Source organism: Lepisma saccharinum, chromosome 2, assembly GCF_977018435.1.
Source record: "Lepisma saccharinum chromosome 2, izLepSacc3.1, whole genome shotgun sequence".
Taxonomy (NCBI): domain Eukaryota; kingdom Metazoa; phylum Arthropoda; class Insecta; order Zygentoma; family Lepismatidae; genus Lepisma; species Lepisma saccharinum.
Window position 1 is genome coordinate 178,016,087 of NC_139230.1, and position 18,458 is coordinate 178,034,544.

Genomic DNA, 18,458 nt, shown 5'->3' on the forward strand with positions numbered 1-18,458 from the left:
TGCCATCTCGCTTGAAGTGTCCATGAAACATTTACGATGAGGCTACAGCAGCTCTGCAGCACTAGATCAAGCTCGTTGATGGGATGACAACCTTCCTGGACCAACAATCTCTTTCGTCTTGATGTTTTATTTTGTCGAACTTCTTGGTCACTTTGTATTGATCCTGGATTGATTACTCCCTCTGTCCCATAATTATAGTCCGGTATGCCAAAATGGTGACTTTTTATTTATGTTCTTTTGGATACTTGATCGGCCAATTTGAACTGATCCTTGAGTAATAACGTTGTATGACTCATTCCCATGTTTCATTTTCTTTTTCTGTATACATCAATGTCACAGTTTGCCTATCAGACAATTATTATGGGACAACAAGCAAAAGTGTACCGGACAATAATTATGGGACAGAGGGAGTACTTTTTATTTAGGTTCTTTTGGATACTTGATCGGCCAATTTGTACTGATCCTTGAGTAATAAAGTTGTATGACTCATTCCCGTGTTTCATTTTCTTCTTCTGTACACACCAATGTCACAGTTTGAATATTGGACAATTATTATGGGACAACAAACAAAGGTGTACCGGACAATAATTATGGGACAGAGGGAGTACATTTCACTAGAACTAATAAAGTGTAAGCCCGGCTTACACAGCTTACATGGATGCTCCGCGCCTGCTATATTATTACACCATTTTGAAAGAGCAGCAGAAAATTGCAGCTGCGCATAGAAGAAATACAAAGATAGAACATTTTTCATGCATAATCAGTATAATTCACGGTGTATTTCATACCTTACAGATACTTGAAGGGGTTGAGGGATAGGTGTTTATCACATGCCTATGTGTGTTACAGAAAATGGCATACCCTAACAGAGGGTTAAAAATCCTACCAGAGTCATAAGCACTTCTAGAATATTAGTAGACATTATTATTGTGGATGATCCAACTATTACTGATGTAACAGTGCCGATTAGTAATTTAGACCAGTGTTTGACATCACATTAAATCTTAAGAAACCTGATAAACATTTTTAAATAATTTCATGTAGAGACTACTCATCTTCGTTGTGAAGAGTTTTGAAACAAGTGCTACAAATTTCCATTGACACCATATTAAGCATTTGTGGGTTCAGTGGTAGAGCAGGCATAGGCTGAACTTTGACCACGAATGAAAAATTTGTAATTTATAACCTTTCATATCACAAGGATTTGAAAACTCTGAATGCAGTTTTTACCAACTTCTTGGACAAAATCTGTGCTGTTTTTTTGTAATTTGTACTGGACATTACTGTTCTTACAATAAATTATACAAAGAAGTTATAATGATGTTCAGACATTTAGTATATCTGAGTTTGGAAAAGTTACGTCAGTCATATGTATTGTAGCATCAGACAGCACAAAGAGTTGGAAGAATGAGGTTGCTTCAGTCACTATGCTGAGGGGAAATCCACAGCATACACCAGCATACAAGGAAGCCTCTGGCACATTCTGTTGAGAGTCAAGCTTCTTACAAAAGCACAGCTATCACACATACACTGTGCAACATTCCTTGCTATATGGCAGAGGTCCTGTATGTATGTTGAAAATTCCAACATTTGGTCAGGAAAGACATTGGAAAAACTACAGATAGAGAGCTGTCAGTGGAGCATTGTTGGCTGAGTGAGATAAATAGCTATTATGTACAATTAGTAATGTTTTACTTGTTATTTACAGCATGCATCTTTCTTATTTTAAATCTGGGAATGCCAGGTGTATGGGGGTTCTGCAATGCTACACTACTGCTGGATACTTACCCTACTTTAACCATGAAACTATTTAATTATGGTTCCATTAATTTTGATGGCCACCATCCATTTAGAAACTTGTTGTATTATTACTTGGTGGGCTTCTGGTGTACATTGTTAATATCTAAATTGATAGGTCTGTCTGTCTGCTAATGGGAATCATAGAATTAACTGTAACAATTATTATAGTGGCTACCCTTATGTCTGAAAGATATACCAATATTGTTAGGAAATAGTTAAAGTTCCTGAACTCAACAACTGAAGACTAAAATTGGTAAACGCTGTAAGTGCCACAAGAATTCAAACACAGTTTTCCACGTTAAACTGTGAAATGTGCCATGCTTGATAATGTGGTAAACGTGAAATGTGGCTGGTAGCCCTCTGAGTAGTTCAAAGGGCATGTAAAGAGGTCACTAGTGTGCACGTTCTTACAGGCAGATGTGCGGAACGATGTGATTTCCCAACACTTTCACTTTTGGCACTTACAACGTTTACCACTTTTAGTCCTCAATTCAAAGATAGTCAATTAGGCAGTTGCATATTTTCCATGTTAACGTGTTTACTGACAGTAAACCAACTTTTCTCACATATTTATATACATTTAGCTTTAATATATGGAAAATTGTTATGTTATGTATTTTGTGAAGAATTAAAGCAACCAGAATATAAGTAAACTATTTAAACACTGGTTTATGTATGCCACTGAATGCTGTTGTCCAACTCAGACTACTATCGACCTGGTAGTATGCAGGGAGGCAAGGGAGCCAAAGAGATAGTGAGTGGGCGACTGGCTATTAAAGAACGCGTGACCAATGTCCTTAGTTCGAATGCTGCAAACAAAGTTGGTGGAAGAAAGCTGTTTGTTCTTTCCTACTTCTGTGCCATGCTTGGTAAATGAAGGGAAATTTAATTAATTACATGAGTAATTTGTGATATTATTATCATTATTATTATTATTATTATTATTAACAAAAGATAATTAAAGTGAAAGGGAAAATAGATGGAAAAATGGAAATTTTCACCTAGAGAAGGAAAACTGTGAATCCCGGCCTGGGCATGGATGTTTGTGAGTGTCCATTCATCAATTTCATCATTGTTATTATGTCATCACTCATCTCCATCTTCGCAAATTAGCCAAAAGTGGCACAAAAAGTGGAAGTAAAATGAAGCAAATCAATCAATCAATCAAATATAGTTGTGAAAATAGTTATATTTTTGTATGTCTTAATGTAAACCTTTGTAGGCATTAAAATAACACTTTTTTATTTTAGGTGCTGGAGTTTGTGAAGAACGGATATGCTGTTAAAAGTAAATCTGTGAAAGAATGCATTGATTATGGGAACAGATTACGTAAGGTGCTAAATGATTTCACAGATACCTTTTTACCTCATATGAAAGAGGAGGAAGAAGTATACCAGGCAAGTTGCAACTTCTTTTATTTTCAAATTTGCCACTTACTTTTCTTTATGCATGAAAGCCACTCTCTGCCCTGTCTGTTTAAACTCATGAGAGATGGTTATTAATAGGGAACGGAACTTTATGTGCTAAAAACTCAGAAATATTTATTTTTTTATGTGTCATAAATGTTGAAAATATGTGATAAAAACAGGAAAATATGTAACAAAAATAAAAACATTTGGTAACAAGAACAAAATATGACATGCATTATAAACACCTGAAATCAGTTTCTAAATGCTTACCTCTTAGCGAGCTATTTTTTGGAAGAGTTGCAGTGGATCACAATAGTTTTTTCCAAATTCTCTATTGTAAATCTGTGACGATTATCTCTAAAAAGCATCTTATATTGTGAGAAGATCGCTCCACGTCACAAAAAAACAATTCTTGCATATTTGAAGCACGAAATGTCACTAATGCTGAAGTTTTCCAAAGCTTCCTCTACTTCACCTCCTTCCAAAACACGTGCAATTTGGCAAAAAGTTTGAAAACCTTGGTTTTCCCCCCAAAATTCTGTACATTTAGACATTAGCACTTGAGGGTTAAATCCAGTGGCAGAAGTCTGCCAGCGAGTGTGTTCAAGACAAAACAAACCTAACACTCTCGATATGAAAGAGGTGGGGAGAATAAACATTTTTCCTTCGTGGATTTCGAGGTTGCTGAAGTCAATGAGCGATTTTATGTATTTAAAATGAAAATTTGCAAAATATTTATTTACATACGGAAAACTAGAAAATGTGTTTTTATGTAAAATAAAATTTGATGTGTTGGTATATAAGGCTATAATCAGAATTTTGGCAAAAACGAGGATCTCTATCTTATCGCAGAAAAAACAACAACATTTATTTACCTAAAGTTCCGTTCCCTAGTCATTAATATCTCACTGAGTCAGGTTAATGTCTAATATTATGAAATAAAATACTAATAATAAATATGTAAATATTTTAATATATTTACTCGAATCATTCAATCATAAAAGCAAATCACTCTCTTCAAGAATTGACTTTTCTCTGCCAGCCCGTTTAATTTTCACTTTCCATCTACTGATGTATACGAGGGGTGGTCAGAAAGTGATTTCCGATTAGTAGGGACATTGATTTTTCGCAAACGCCAAAACCGTGGAAAATGGTAATTGCTGCGATGTTATGTTTAGGAATGTGCAGTGATGTCTGGACAAATTTTTCGCCAGTTCGAAATATCGAAATAATGCGAATTGTTGGCGTTTTTAGCGATTTTTTTTAAAGAAATGTCCTAAAACAACGAAAAATTCCATGAAATCCAACATTCTTGTCTTTTCTAGGCCATGTTTGTGTACATAGAATATGCAAGTTTTCCAACATTTTACTCAAGAGTAAACTATAGAGTTATACGTACATGGAATAATTCCGACAACCACATTAAATCATGTATTTCCCACAATTTTTTCAACTTCTATCAAAACCATTTACATCACAGAGCAAAGTGGCAGTGTTCTAACTGGAGATCGAGTGCGTATCTACCGTCACACATGAGCTACATATTCGTATTTGTCGCACGAGATATGTTTTGAATTACCAAGCTAAGTGCGCACCATCGGCATTTGTCGAGCGAGTAATAATGGAGCTCAGTCGGTAGGGCGTCTGACTACTATGCAAGAGACCCGGGGTCGTACCCTGCAGGGGAGAACAGGGATGTTTTCCACCTATTCAAACTGCTCCGGCACCGACCCAGCATCATATGAAGCTGGTACCTTGAAGAAACTTTGAGGGATAAAGGTAGCCAGGAGCATGGTGCTAATCACATCACCCCCACCTTCAGCCGTGATCAAGAAAGTGTGGGCCCCAACTCCATACCCGTATACACCTTCATGGAAAAGTGCAAGGGAGCACTTTACTTTTAGTTCCTCAAAAATCTGTTCCAACATATCAAACTGTCACGAAAATATGTAGACCATGTGACCTACAATTTAAAATAATAGTGGAAAAGCACAATAGAGTATTAAGTTTCGGTATATTTGGCAGATAAATATTCTACAACAAAAACGCGAATTTTGGGAAACGTAACACTAACAAGTCAAAAAAAGATAATGCCAATTTTTGGTGCCATAATATATCGGTATCTGTCACGTGAGATTGATTGATTTTAATTTTTTGGGTGTGTCGCCACTAATGGTCATTATGCATCCTTCAGCATATACGGAGAAAATTCCATTATCTAAAATCCTTACCTTAAAATTAAAAAAAGGGGTATGGAAAATAACTTTCCCAAAATAACTTTCAAGATATCACTCTCGCTAAGAGGCGTAGGCCATGTGACTTACAATTTGAAACAGTAGTTTAAAAAACACCACGAAGGTATAATTTCAGATATTTGCCAGAAAATGCGCTAAATGAAAATGTGAATTTTGGAAAAAATAACACCGTATAGTAAAAAATAAAAAATAAGAAAATACACCAATTTGAAAAAAAATATCAAGGTCCCTACGGATTAGGCATAAATAAAACAAGAATATCAGTTGTAATTTATTACATTAGTAACAATGAGAGTCCTAACCTAATTTTAGACTAACCACCACCGTTGTTCTGGCATTTGTTGTAGCATGGCACTAAATTTTGTATGCCCATGGTATATGTGTCTGACAGCAAAGACTGGAACTATCTCTACCGCAGTGTAGCTGTCAAACCCTTGTCCTGCCAGAAAACTCTTCAGTTAAACAAAGAGATGAAAGTCGGTACATGCAAGGCCAGGGCTGTACAGGGAGTGGTCCAAGATCTCTCACCTGAAGTGATGCAAAGGGCCCACGTGTACTCAGCTGTATGGTGTTGTGCACATTCGATTGGCCTCCCGTGAATTGTCTGCACCATCGTCTGACCATACTATCACTCACAACGTCCGGTCTGCACACCTCACACGATTGCTGGTGGCTCTGTGCCAAATTCTGAGCATGCAATGTAGGCTACATTGCAGTCGGTGGAAACTGTATGAGAGCTGCAATCTTTAACCTAGAACTGTCCTAAAATGTCTGCATTGCAACTGTACCAGATTCCTATAACAGGTTGAAACATGCACTGATGGGAAGTTTAGATATAGCTCTTTGCAGTGTTGCCAGAATATGGTACCTTTTTATTTGGTTTGGTTCTTTTTTTTTTTTTGACAGTTTGGCTTCTTTATGGGCGGACCTTGTATAATACATCTCTGCCGAGACCAACATTTTGTTCATGTTAACAGAGTGTTCATCTTAAGTGAGTTTGTGTTAACGAGGGTCTACTGTAGTACACTCCTCACAAAAAGTTTGGAATATTGTTATGTTAGACAATTGGTAATAGACACGGCCTTGGAATGCAACAACATATGGTATCTGTCTGGTGGGCGTTCTCGTCATTTCGCCGACATATGCCACCGTGCCTATGACCTATTGCCTGACATAATAATATTCCAAACTTTAATATAACAATATTCCATAGAAATTCACTTCTGTGAATTTAATCTGCAAATTCACTCTTGTTGTGTTGGCATATCTCAGAAGATAGGTTTCACTGCTCTTTTTGAACCTCCAAGTCAGATACAAAATCATCAATTTAGTTCATTTATTTGTAAAGTTTGTGTGACAACTTCATTAAACACACAGTAAATAATATTCTAGATGTTAATTTTGGTGATGTGTTGACCATTATTGTGTGCATAGAAATTATGTTGTTCATGTTTTCTCCATCAATGTAAACAATGTTACATAATTAAAATTTTGTTGTTACTGACATGGTTTGTAAATCATTGTAGCTTAACAATGAAGTAAATGCGTAGTATAAGTACTAACATTTAATGAATTATTTGTATTTTATTTCTCTTTGTTTTAGCCACTTTTGTTGAAATACTTTGACTACAATGAACTGAAGCTTTTGAAGGACTTAGTCCTTTCACAACACTTTGAAGGCAAAAACATTCTTGTGGAGGATATTATCATCAGCAAATTAAGTATGGAAGAGCTTCCTAATTATAATGTTGAACAGTTGGAGTGCTCAGACACTGTGTGTGGTGATGCTTTCTCTTGTACTGAGGACATCAATAATTATGATCAGGAAATCATTCTTGCCATTGGTGACAACGAAAGAAGTACCATAACAACTGAGGAATGCAAATCTGGTGAATCCTCTGAGAAAAATGTCCCTAAGGAAAATGATGAAAAGATTGCAATTACTAGTTTACCAGAGACAATATTGTTGGAAATTTTCTCATATTTGAACATTCCTGAGCGTTTGAAATGCAGTCAAGTGTGCAAACTCTTCAACAATCTTGTTTGTGATGAATCAATGTGGAGGTCTCTTCTTCCAACACAATGGGCATTAGGTAAGTGCTTTCTTGTTACTTTTAAGTTCTGTTCTCTCATAGTTCAAAGTGTTGATGGCCTTTAACGTTAACATGCCTAGATTTTATTGTCTTGGTCATGAGACATACTCGTGTATGTTAAAAGCAGGTTAACATTTTAAACGTTCATAGATCAAGAGCATGCAATGTTTCAGAACTGGGAAGCTCTTAATATTTTAGAAACAGAATGGAAACTTCAATGTTTAGAGCTATAAATCCATCGCCGAGTAAATCCCAAGAGCTTAAATACAACAAACAAACAAGTGGAATTACTAAAATATTAAAATATACTAGAAACCTGTGGGCCAGCTTACCCCTAGATATCTGAAGGTGACATACAGTGCCTTTCACAGCCAAGGTGGCCACGGAGTGGCAGCTAGCATGCTGGGAAGTAAGATCGCACCTGCTCGCATTTAGACCCACAGCTGTACGCTGACCTGTGTATTGGATGCATCAGTGCTTCAGTATCCAGATAGCTGGTGTCCAGTTTGCACATGTTTGTGAAGTGTTAAGGTGTTAATAAGTGTTTTAGATTGTTTTGTTTTAGTTTACATATTAGTGGTGCTTTTCTGCAGTCTAATAATTCCACGCTATTCGTATAATTTAAAACAACGTATTTTTATGTACGACTCTTACGTCATTACAAATTCTTGTAGGGAAGTTAGAATGTGTTTTGCAGCAGAATTCCCAGATACTCCTGTTTCACACAGAGACAGTGTTTGAATACTTGTGAACAAATTTAGGTAATCAGGGTCAGTTCTTGATAAGAAATGAAGGGTAAGATGGCGTGTGCTTAATGAGGAGAAACTAGACAACATTGAAGTTCGATCAAAAATCCCTCCGGCGCCTTGCAAAACATTTTCATGATGTTTGCATGGTCAGCTGCCAGACTTTTAAACCTGAAGCCATACATTAGAAGAATTGAAAGACAACATCAGGAGAGAAATTGAAGCAATTTCGGAAGAGGAACTCATACGTGTTATTGAAAATTTCCTTTAAAAATGCCATAAATGTGTGGAAGCAGGAGGACAACATTTCAAACTCCTCTTGTAACAAGGTATGTGCTCATTTTAATTGTAACTGAATGTAATTGCACAAGCTTATTATTTCATTACATACCTAGCGAACCACAGATGCAGATGTTGCATCCAGTTTGCCACCAGATGCGATCTTACTTTCCGGTATGCTAGCCGCCGTTCCACGGCCACCTCAGCAGTGAAAGGCACTGTAGTAACCATTATACATTTTGACAGAAATTTGATAGTTCAATTGCAGTACAACAAAGGTGCATGTTAACATTTTATGACATTGGTGCACAGGTGTAGTAACTGGTGTTGCATGCCATTGGAATCAGGGGTGGGAGAAAGTTAAATATTTGAAAGGAATATTTTCATTGTGCAAAGTTTCTCTTAGTAAAGGTGAATGTTCTGAATAAAAAAATAACCAGATTTGTTTTAAAGTTTCATCTTCATTATTTCTATGCCTTTAATGATTGCAATGTGGTCTAAATTTTTTTTCCCCAGAAAATTTCCAGTATTTTCTGCCATTCATATGTGTACACGAGAGAGGACCAAATGTTGTTATTGTCAATGCAGAACTTTTGTTGAATTTGTGCACAGTGTAAAAGAATGTCAAATCAGTAAGGTGTAATTTATATATCTTGCATAATTACATGATCTTGAATTTCTTTGCAAGGAGTCTCCATTTTGTGCTCTTTTACCTTTCTCTAGTAATGCACTTTCAAAATAATTTGTCATTTAAATGTTAATTAATGTGTATTGAACATGTTACTTCAAGTTTACAATGATAATTTTCTTTCCTGCAGGATATTGGTCCCTTAAAGAAGAACTTGTTGAAGACTTAATTGAGAATCAAGACCATGTATGGACTATGTATTTTCCTCAAGATGTACTAAATGATGAAAATGATCTTGATGATGATTCTCTGTCATGGCATGTGATTCATGAGTTGAAAATACTAAACGGGTAAGTTACCGATAGTTATTATTCCCATTGATTCCTTTCATATTTTAGAGATCATCTTGAATAAAGTATGCTTTTTGCAGATTGAAATACTGGTGAAGTTTCTCCACTGGAGGTATATATTTATTGATTGCAGATGTGATAATTTCAAATTTTGTAATGGTGTAATCAGTCACATTCTGATTGCCTTTACCCCAAGGTACCCATCGGGTGGGAAGCTGGGTGAGCCTCAATGCAGCTGGAAATATTAAGCCATGACAAAAGTGAATACATGAGGATAGTACAATATTTTCTGCGTAACTCTTTCCCTGGCATCCAAATGTCAAAGTGATTTGAACCATCCTGTGCTGTGGGTATGTTTTGATGCGCTGATACACGTGCTTGTTCTGAATGGTCTTCGTGCATAGCACCTGAACATGTGATTGTGAAATCCTGGCTGTATAGTGAGGGAGGTCTCTCCTTGACCTTTCGACCAGTTGAGTCATCAGATCGAGAGTGAAAACCGTCCAATATTTTACTTGATGTTATCATGTTCGCATGCTGTGTTGCAGCATGGTATGACAAAAATGGCAAGCAGAGGGGGCATTCCCACTACATGTAATGCTTGGAATAGCTTGATTGTGGCATACTGGCAATGATTATACATTTTCAACCATTCTTGCAGATATGAAGGATATAATTTAAGCATTGTGGATATTAAGGGCAAACTTGCAAAATACAAGTTGTGGGAATCAGCAGTTTTCTAAATGTGTGTCCTACAGTATTCAAAAGAAAATTTCAAAGTATTAGAGGCAAGGTAAACTCCTGTCAGACTTTGCATGAGTTCCTACAGTCTTCAACGTATATGATACAACAATAAAAGAAAAATTGGCCTTTGTCGAGTTTGCCCCCTAAAATTGGCAATGCCTCAGTTGTACTTCCATGCATTTTTCAACTTGATTCTATTGAAGATTGCTTGTCCATAATGTGTACCAGCACTACGTGACTGCATTTAATACATCATGTTTGCAAAATTAATTAATATATTTCAGTTCTTGAATAACAAAACAATACAGTTGTTTTTAGTTATTTTTAACCCTTTCCAAACCAACTATTATGCATATCTAGACAAAAGCGAAAGTAAACCATGAAGATTCATCTGAATTTGCTAGAAGAAATTCTAAGCACATGTAATTTTTCACATTGTAGAATATCATAGCAGTGTCTCGAAAGAAGAGGAAATTTCATAAAATGTCTTTGCTGATGTCTGCCAAAGGTCCAGTCGAACCATAAGTAAAGTTTTTGGTGCAAATACAATGAAACATCTCCATTATAACACTTGGATGCATAAGCTGGTCCAGGAGTGAAACATGACAGTTAATGATAGTAAATATGTGAATTTATGATGAATTTCTTTACAAGATATTGTGGATCAGCCGTTAAATGCTGGAGGAGACCAGAGCCTACAAGCCTCACACACTGGTTGGTCCCCTTTTGGAACCAGCATCACGAGACTACTTGTTATTTCTAGTAAAATTGGTGTAAGGGAAGGTGTAAATTTTGTGTACGATTGCTTGCTTCTTTTGTTTAAAATTCACACTTGAGCTAAGGTCATCACACTGAACATAGCAATGAAAACACATGAGGTTAAATACAAATAACGAGAATGAAAAATTTAATATGCTTTGCGCACACATTCTCAGTCTCTCGCATAGAGAAAAGTGTAACCTTACAACCAACATTAAGATGAAATTTCAGTAAAAAATACAGGTTTGACGAGGACTCTAACCTGAGTCTTAGGCATACCATGCCATTGCTCTATCAACTGAGCTGCTAGGCCAGCCCTGGTTTCACCTGATTTATCTCTGCTGCTGTTTTAGCCATGTGGAATTGTCTCTCAGTGCAACTGCAATGGAATTTCTCTTAGTATATATCCTGTGTATCTTAAATATACATCTCTACACTGGGAGAAACTTGGCACTGTCGACATCATCAGTGTTTCAGATGCAACATATCCTGTTGTGGTAGCACTGACAGAGACAGCTTCACAGAAGGTAAACAGTGAGTGAAAAATCAAGTGAAATCAGAGGTGGCTAGGTATCTCAGTTGGTAGAGCAATGACATGGCATGTCTGAGACACTGGTTTGAGTCCTGGTCGAGCCTGCTTTTTGCTGAAATTTCTATGTAGTACATCACATGTATGTGATGTATCACAATGTAACACTTAGGTCATTTGCAGCCAGTCACTTAATGTTGTAAACAATAGATTAGGAGCGGTATTACATCATGACACTTCTCATAGCCATTACTCCAACCCCTGATGCATCAAAGACCCACTGGATGCAATTGTACCAGACTTCTACTGCTAATAAATAGCTTTAAAACTAAGTCAAAAATAACTTTATCTATTCTTTATTTTGTTTTTATTTCTGCATATTCTTCCAACTAACTTCCATCCAAACTTAGTACATGAAAATCAACCTTCTGTATGTGTGTGTGTTTGTCTCATATGAAACGTTTTGTCCTTGTAAAAGGAGATTTAGCATAGACATGACAAGAAATTCTAAATCAGTAGACATTTGCTAATGATTTTATAGAAAGGGGCTTGTTTATTAGAGCTGACACATCTAAAAAAAAATTATAAACATCAATCAGTCTTACAACACACATTTATGAAACCATTTAATATTATTTTCTTTTCAGATATATTCTGTACACAAAGGAATCTTTCAGGCTATGGTTTTTGTTGCATTTAACTTTTAATTTTTGCCATTTTGTACATATGAGAATCAATAACTTTGGTGTATTTATTTTATTGCAGATTGGTTGAACATGTTCTTCCCAGATTTGGACATTGTGTTAGAAAATTTGTTGCAGGAGGTAGCACCTGCCTCAGCAACAAAATGCTCAGAAATATTCTAAAGAAATGCCCTAATTTGCAGTATCTGAATGTGAGCCACACACGAATTAACATACATGCCTTCAAAGAGTAAGTACTTTTACGTAATGATGTATAATTAATTAATAGGACAGTAAAAATAATTATTTTATATTTTTATGTATGTTAAGGATGGACCTATATGAAATTTTGGCCAATACCGATAAAGTACGGATATAAAATTTACTGATGACAGATGTTCTACCAATCAGAGGCATCACCTGAAGGGGGTTCATGGAGCACCGGAACCCTCAACTGAAAATTTTCAATTTCTTTGTTTTCTGCATTTAATTTACAAAGCAGCTTTTTTCATTCATAAAGTCTTCACAATGCTTCAAATTTCCCCAATTTCCCCCTACTACTGTTGACACTACTACTGTTGACAAGAAAAACTCACCAGATTAGGCAGTGTTTGGCTCTTCTTAGCTCCACTGAAGAAGCTGAGATAAACAAGGGGAAGCCGTCAAAAAAAGTGGGAATTTGCGTACGTGAACCTTCAGAAAGTCTTCTTGGTTGGAAAACAAGTCAAAAGATGGCAGCAACTTTCCCAACCTATTGTATTTTTTGTTTCATTTAGATTCTGTATTGGGGAAAGTAAGCAGTAGTTAAGATATAATGCAAACACTGCTTATATTATTCTAGTAATTCTTAAGATCTTCAATATTTTTGTCTAATATCTTGATGTTACCTTTTCAATACATTTCACCAAAAACTAGGCCACAAACTCCTTCAACAACTCCATTGTAAGTAGTTGTTGCACACCGAAAGACTTACATGGCAAAGGTTGTTTTTAAACACAATTTCACCAAAATGAGCAGATTTGCACTTACATTGATATTTAGAATGTGTTTTGTAAATGGGTAGATGAGTCAAAACTAGCAAAAAATAATACTTATCTTGGTACACATGCTGGCCCATAGCCAGAATTTTATTTCAGGAGGAGGGCTCATAATCAGTGGTGGAGAGTGACATTTTTATGCAGTCATCGCAATATTTGCCAAACCTCAGGGACGATCTTTCAACAGCCTTGGGGGGGGGGGGGTCATCATAATACTCTGTGATAAATGCCAAGATCATTAACTATTCAATGTAAAAGCTGACTGCAGTACCATAGGCCTTACGACCACAAAGGACAAATTATGCTAATCCTATATGATGAGAATTATGAAATCTGATTAATTTGTATTCTTCCTGTGATTAAATATAAAGAATTGACATGTACGAATTACAAAGTAAACATAAAGGCTACAGCACAGCATGTTATTGCATTTTATTTTCTTGTTGACATTGCTTTTGTGAATTGTCAGTCAGTTCATATAGTGTTAGTAACTTTAATAATACTGCTAATAACACTAAAAATTATAAACTTAGAAGAAAATATTTTGGAGACCACACTACTTAAATTGAGCAAAATGAAAAAGCAACCATTCTCAACTTTCTCTCTTGTGTTTGAAATTGAATTGCATTTAAAGGCAACCTCCAATTGTTGTGAGAAAGAGAAACAAGAACATCAAGACTTTTGCACGGGCTTACTCAATACTTTGAGATCTCAATTCATGTTAAGTCAAGCTTTTATGCTGATTTTGATAATGAAAAACATATTTCATATCACTCATTACTCAATATGTATTTTTCCTCCTAAAAATAAGAGCTTTGCATGCTTCAGAATGCTGGAAAACTTGGAAGAAGTTTAATGTTGATGACGTCAGAGAAACCCTGCCATGGTTGTAAACATAGGGGCTGAAGAGAAGGCCTCAGACTTTCAAGGGTGGGGGAAAGTCTCTCTACTTTCTTGTCCTAGAGTGTCTGCTGATAGCAAAAGGGGGGGCAATTGCAATCATGGACGTCCACAGATTTTTTCCATGTAGAGACAAGTAAGATATTTTATCATGGGGCATATTATCTTCATAATAGTGTTACCCCCTCAAAAAACACCACTAGAATTTGAAACTATAGCATTAATATAAATTACTATGACTGAAATCAAATTATATGTCTGCAATATGTACTTTTAGGTTAACATTCGATTTCTATGGGGGAGGTGTGGCCATCCTTTACCCCTTCCAGACGTCCATGCCCCTATTATATTTTCACCTAGAAATTTTGTATCGCCGTTATTAAATGATATTATACTCTTAAAGAAAATAAAATATTTTCAAGCCGATTATAGTTCAAGGCAACTACGGGGAAGGAGGTGCAGTGGCGCAACCACAGGGGTGCAATGGACATTGCCCCTACCCAGCCTTGGATGGAAATCAGTTTTAGGGGGGGGGGGTAAAAGAAAGCAAAACTAGTAGAATCTAAAAGTAGCAGGACAAAAGGACACTCAAGATGAAATTAGTTATCACCTCTTTCTTGCATTATTTCTTCCAGATGGCCAAGAGTACCTGCAGGAGGGCACCGAGGTGCAATTGCCCCCTCGATATCAAATTTTATACAAATAAGAATACATTTCGTAAAATTTTCTTGCAGTCTTGTCAAGTTCAGAGCTATAGCTAGGTGGCGGCAGGAATTGGCCCTGGGTGCCGAATGGTCTAAATGTAAGAAATTGTAAAAGAGAATGCCATGGAACCACGTGATTATTTTTGTCCCATATTAAATTAATATTGTTTTCAGTTTGCAAAAATTTGGATCTAAAAGTTTTCTTGCTCGCTTTGCTCGCAGTTTTATTGTTTTCTGTAATGCATTGTAAATTGCCAGCGAGAGAAGTTATAACTACTAATTACTTCAGACTCTTGCTGCTAAACAGTTTTGTCTTAAATACATGAACACATTTGTTTGGAGGAAAAGGCGGCACATTTCAGAGACAATTTATTCATTCATTATGGTGCACCTGTGTTGCTATATTGTAGTTTCAATGCAATGAAACTAAAACAGTGAGATGAAATGAGGTTTTTCTTTCCCGACTGAACTTTTATAAAGGCTTTTGCCCCCCCCCCCCCCCTAATCAGATGGTCTGTCCATGCCTATGTTTCACAATTGTTCAAATAATCAATAATAGGTTGAAAGAGCTTATCATTGTACAGCTGTTGCACTAACAACTCTACAGGTATATCTAATACTTCATTTTTAAACATTACATTATTGTTTATGTGCATCAAAATCAGCATGATTCTGAAAATTGTCTGGACAATAAGTCCGCTCGACCATTGTCAGATCCTTTGCAGTATTCTAGAATGAACTGGTATTTTTGAAGTTGAAGGGACCAACACAATAAGTGAGGGTTCCAGTTCTTCGAATGGTTCAGCCAAGTAAGACACTTATGATCACAAACTAAGGTAAACTCTTTACCTAAAAGATACTGACTACATTTCTCAATACAAAATAGACTTAAACATTGTAGTTTGGTTATGGTGTATTGTTTCTCATAACCTTTCAATGTATGACTCATAACTTATTTTTCTTTTCTCACCATCAATTATTTGATACACATATCCTCCAATGCCAAGTAAAGAGGCATCTCCTTGGACATAGAACCTTTGATTAAGATCAGGATGGAATAGTTAGCATCACTAGAAATTTCTTGCTTGAGCAAATCAAAACTCTCTTGTTCCCTCTTGTATTTTAGCAAAATTTAGAATGAATCTTCTCATCCAAGAGAAACAACCTATTATTTTGTGAAGTGTCTTTACATCCTTCGGAGTAGGAAGATCGAGAATAGCTTCTACTCTCTCTGGATTTACTCTTATACCTGTTTTGTCAATAATGTGACCTAAATACAATAACTTTTCTCTAGAGAAGAATGTCTTCTTGAGATGTGCAGTCATACCAGACTCTTTTAATTTAGAGAATACACTTTTTAAATGTTCTATGTGACTTTCTAAAGATCCACTTCTAATTCATAAATCATCAACATAAATGATAACATTATCTGACAGAATGTTGCCTAATACCTTGGTTACAGCGCCTTGAATAACGTAGTGTGGAAAACGACCCAAGAAACTGGTTCCCGCGACTGATGAGAACATAGATGGCAGTGCAATCAGAATCGGTGCTAATTTTCTTATGAAAGTAATGCGGCTTTGTTAGTTTTTGGAATATATTATGTAGATTTGTTTGTCTTGAAAGGCGGTACATGAATTGAGGGAAACAGTTATATTTGTGGAGTGATTTGCAGTCACGAAATGGCATTAATTTGGAAAGAAAAGTAAAATATAATGAATAAATAAATAGCATGCGTGCGTAACACAAGAAGAAACATCGTAATGTGATTCCGGACGTCAGGTCTGGACTGTGTATTCGAGTTTGTTTTTCTATGTTATTAGAATATAAATAGTGTCCTGAGAGATATTTCATACCGAGGTGACAAACCACAAGTGTCGCTTGAAAGTGAGCAGTCGGTAATGAATGCAGTTTTCGAACCGTAGGGACACAAGCTCTGACTGCACCATTTCCTCAAGGAGATTTTAGACCAAAGCGACACACGGCAAACAATATGAGGATTTCTCACCAAAGCGACACGGGTCCTTCGGTCCAAGTCAACTTTCATACCGAAGCGACACATGTTGCTTGGAAAGGAGCCAATCAAGAGCAACATTTCACATCGTAGCGGCATGACGGGAAGCACAGGCCAACGTTCGGTTGGTGAAATCCTCAAGCGATAAGTGTCGGGCGCCACTTGTCGCTTTGGTGCACAATCTCCCTAAAGCAAGACACTCATTGCATCGCGTATGTGCGAACAACAAACCACGGCAACATGTTTCAAGCTATTGAGGAAATGGCCCAGTTTGAGCGACGCAGAAGCGACAAAGCGACACGTGTGTCTTATCGTGTCGCCTAGATCTGTTGTTGTAATGTGCGGTTTATCGTGTCGCCTATCTGTTGTTCGCAAGCAACGCTTGCTAATAGACTGAAGGCACCATGTCGCTTGTCACTTAGTTGGGAACTCCCCCTGTAGAATGTCGCTTTGGTCTCAGCACCCTTCCTTTAAGGAGCTTTCTGACCGAAGTAACAAGTAGCATGCGAATACGCCATATGAACGTGTCATTTGCTGTTTGGACCCTCATGTGCAATGAATGCTATTTTACAGTCTGGAAGTGTGTGTCACTAGTGTGACAGTGTGAACATCCCGTGTCGCTTGTCCCATTGGTTTGAAAGTTTCCTTACACTCATGTTGATGGCACTAAGAAAGTTTTGTGTGTTTCCCCTTGTCGTTTCATGCAATCATCATTGTCATCATCGCCGCGAATAGTTTAAAGCAGAAGAAAAGAGGCAGTAAATATCAAAAATACAAATGCTTCAGTTTGTATATCTTTAAAAGAAATGATGATGATGATGATGATAATAATAATGAACCTAATTCATACACAAAAATTTAGTTGCCAAGAGCATTCCACGCGTATTTTTTCTCCCGTATTATTAACGAAAGTATGACGATAACAGGATGTGGTCGACTGTCTAGAATGATCATTAATATCTTCGCGACCACTGTACCAAATATCATAGCAATTACCACATTCATAGAAATGCTTCATGTAAAAGAATCAGACATTGCAGCTAAAACTCCATTTACTTCCATTAAACCCATTCCAGTGGGTTTAAATAAGGTGAATCACAAAGTTCTATAATGTCCCATTCAAGTAATTTTTGAATATGATCTCTTACATTTTGTCTATAATGGTACGGTATTCGATATGGCTTAGAAACTAAAGGTTCTGTTGTATCTTATTCAATATGATGTGCATATTTACAGAGGCATCCGGTCATCGGGAGATGCGGCGATGACCAAGCAAAATATTAAAAATATTGCATTTTAAAAATTTTAGAGAAGAAGTAAAACAAAAACTAACGACAGCATGAAACTGTTCGAAATACGCAAGAGAATCGCTAAAGTTTAGTGCATCGAAATGAGGGGCCGGTACTACCCCTCACACCGAACCCTCCCGCCTAGTTTCCTATTGAAGGCAATGGTGTTGGACTGCTCAGCTCATCACAGAATGGTGCGAATCTCTCTGGTCTCTGCTGGTGCCGAGAACAGTCGAACA

At 36.7% G+C, this 18,458-nt stretch overlaps 1 protein-coding gene across 1 annotated transcript in view; it reads left to right on the forward strand.

The window, feature by feature from the left end:
• Positions 1–18,458, forward strand: part of LOC145984207 (F-box/LRR-repeat protein 5-like) — a 92,817-nt gene that overhangs the window by 64,042 nt on the left and 10,317 nt on the right. Inside the window, exons 3-6 of the mRNA XM_083117737.1 lie at positions 3,051–3,197; positions 7,068–7,557; positions 9,401–9,560; positions 12,358–12,525. Coding sequence (XP_082973863.1) covers positions 3,051–3,197; positions 7,068–7,557; positions 9,401–9,560; positions 12,358–12,525 — 965 coding nt within the window. The remainder of the gene's footprint in view (positions 1–3,050; positions 3,198–7,067; positions 7,558–9,400; positions 9,561–12,357; positions 12,526–18,458) is intronic.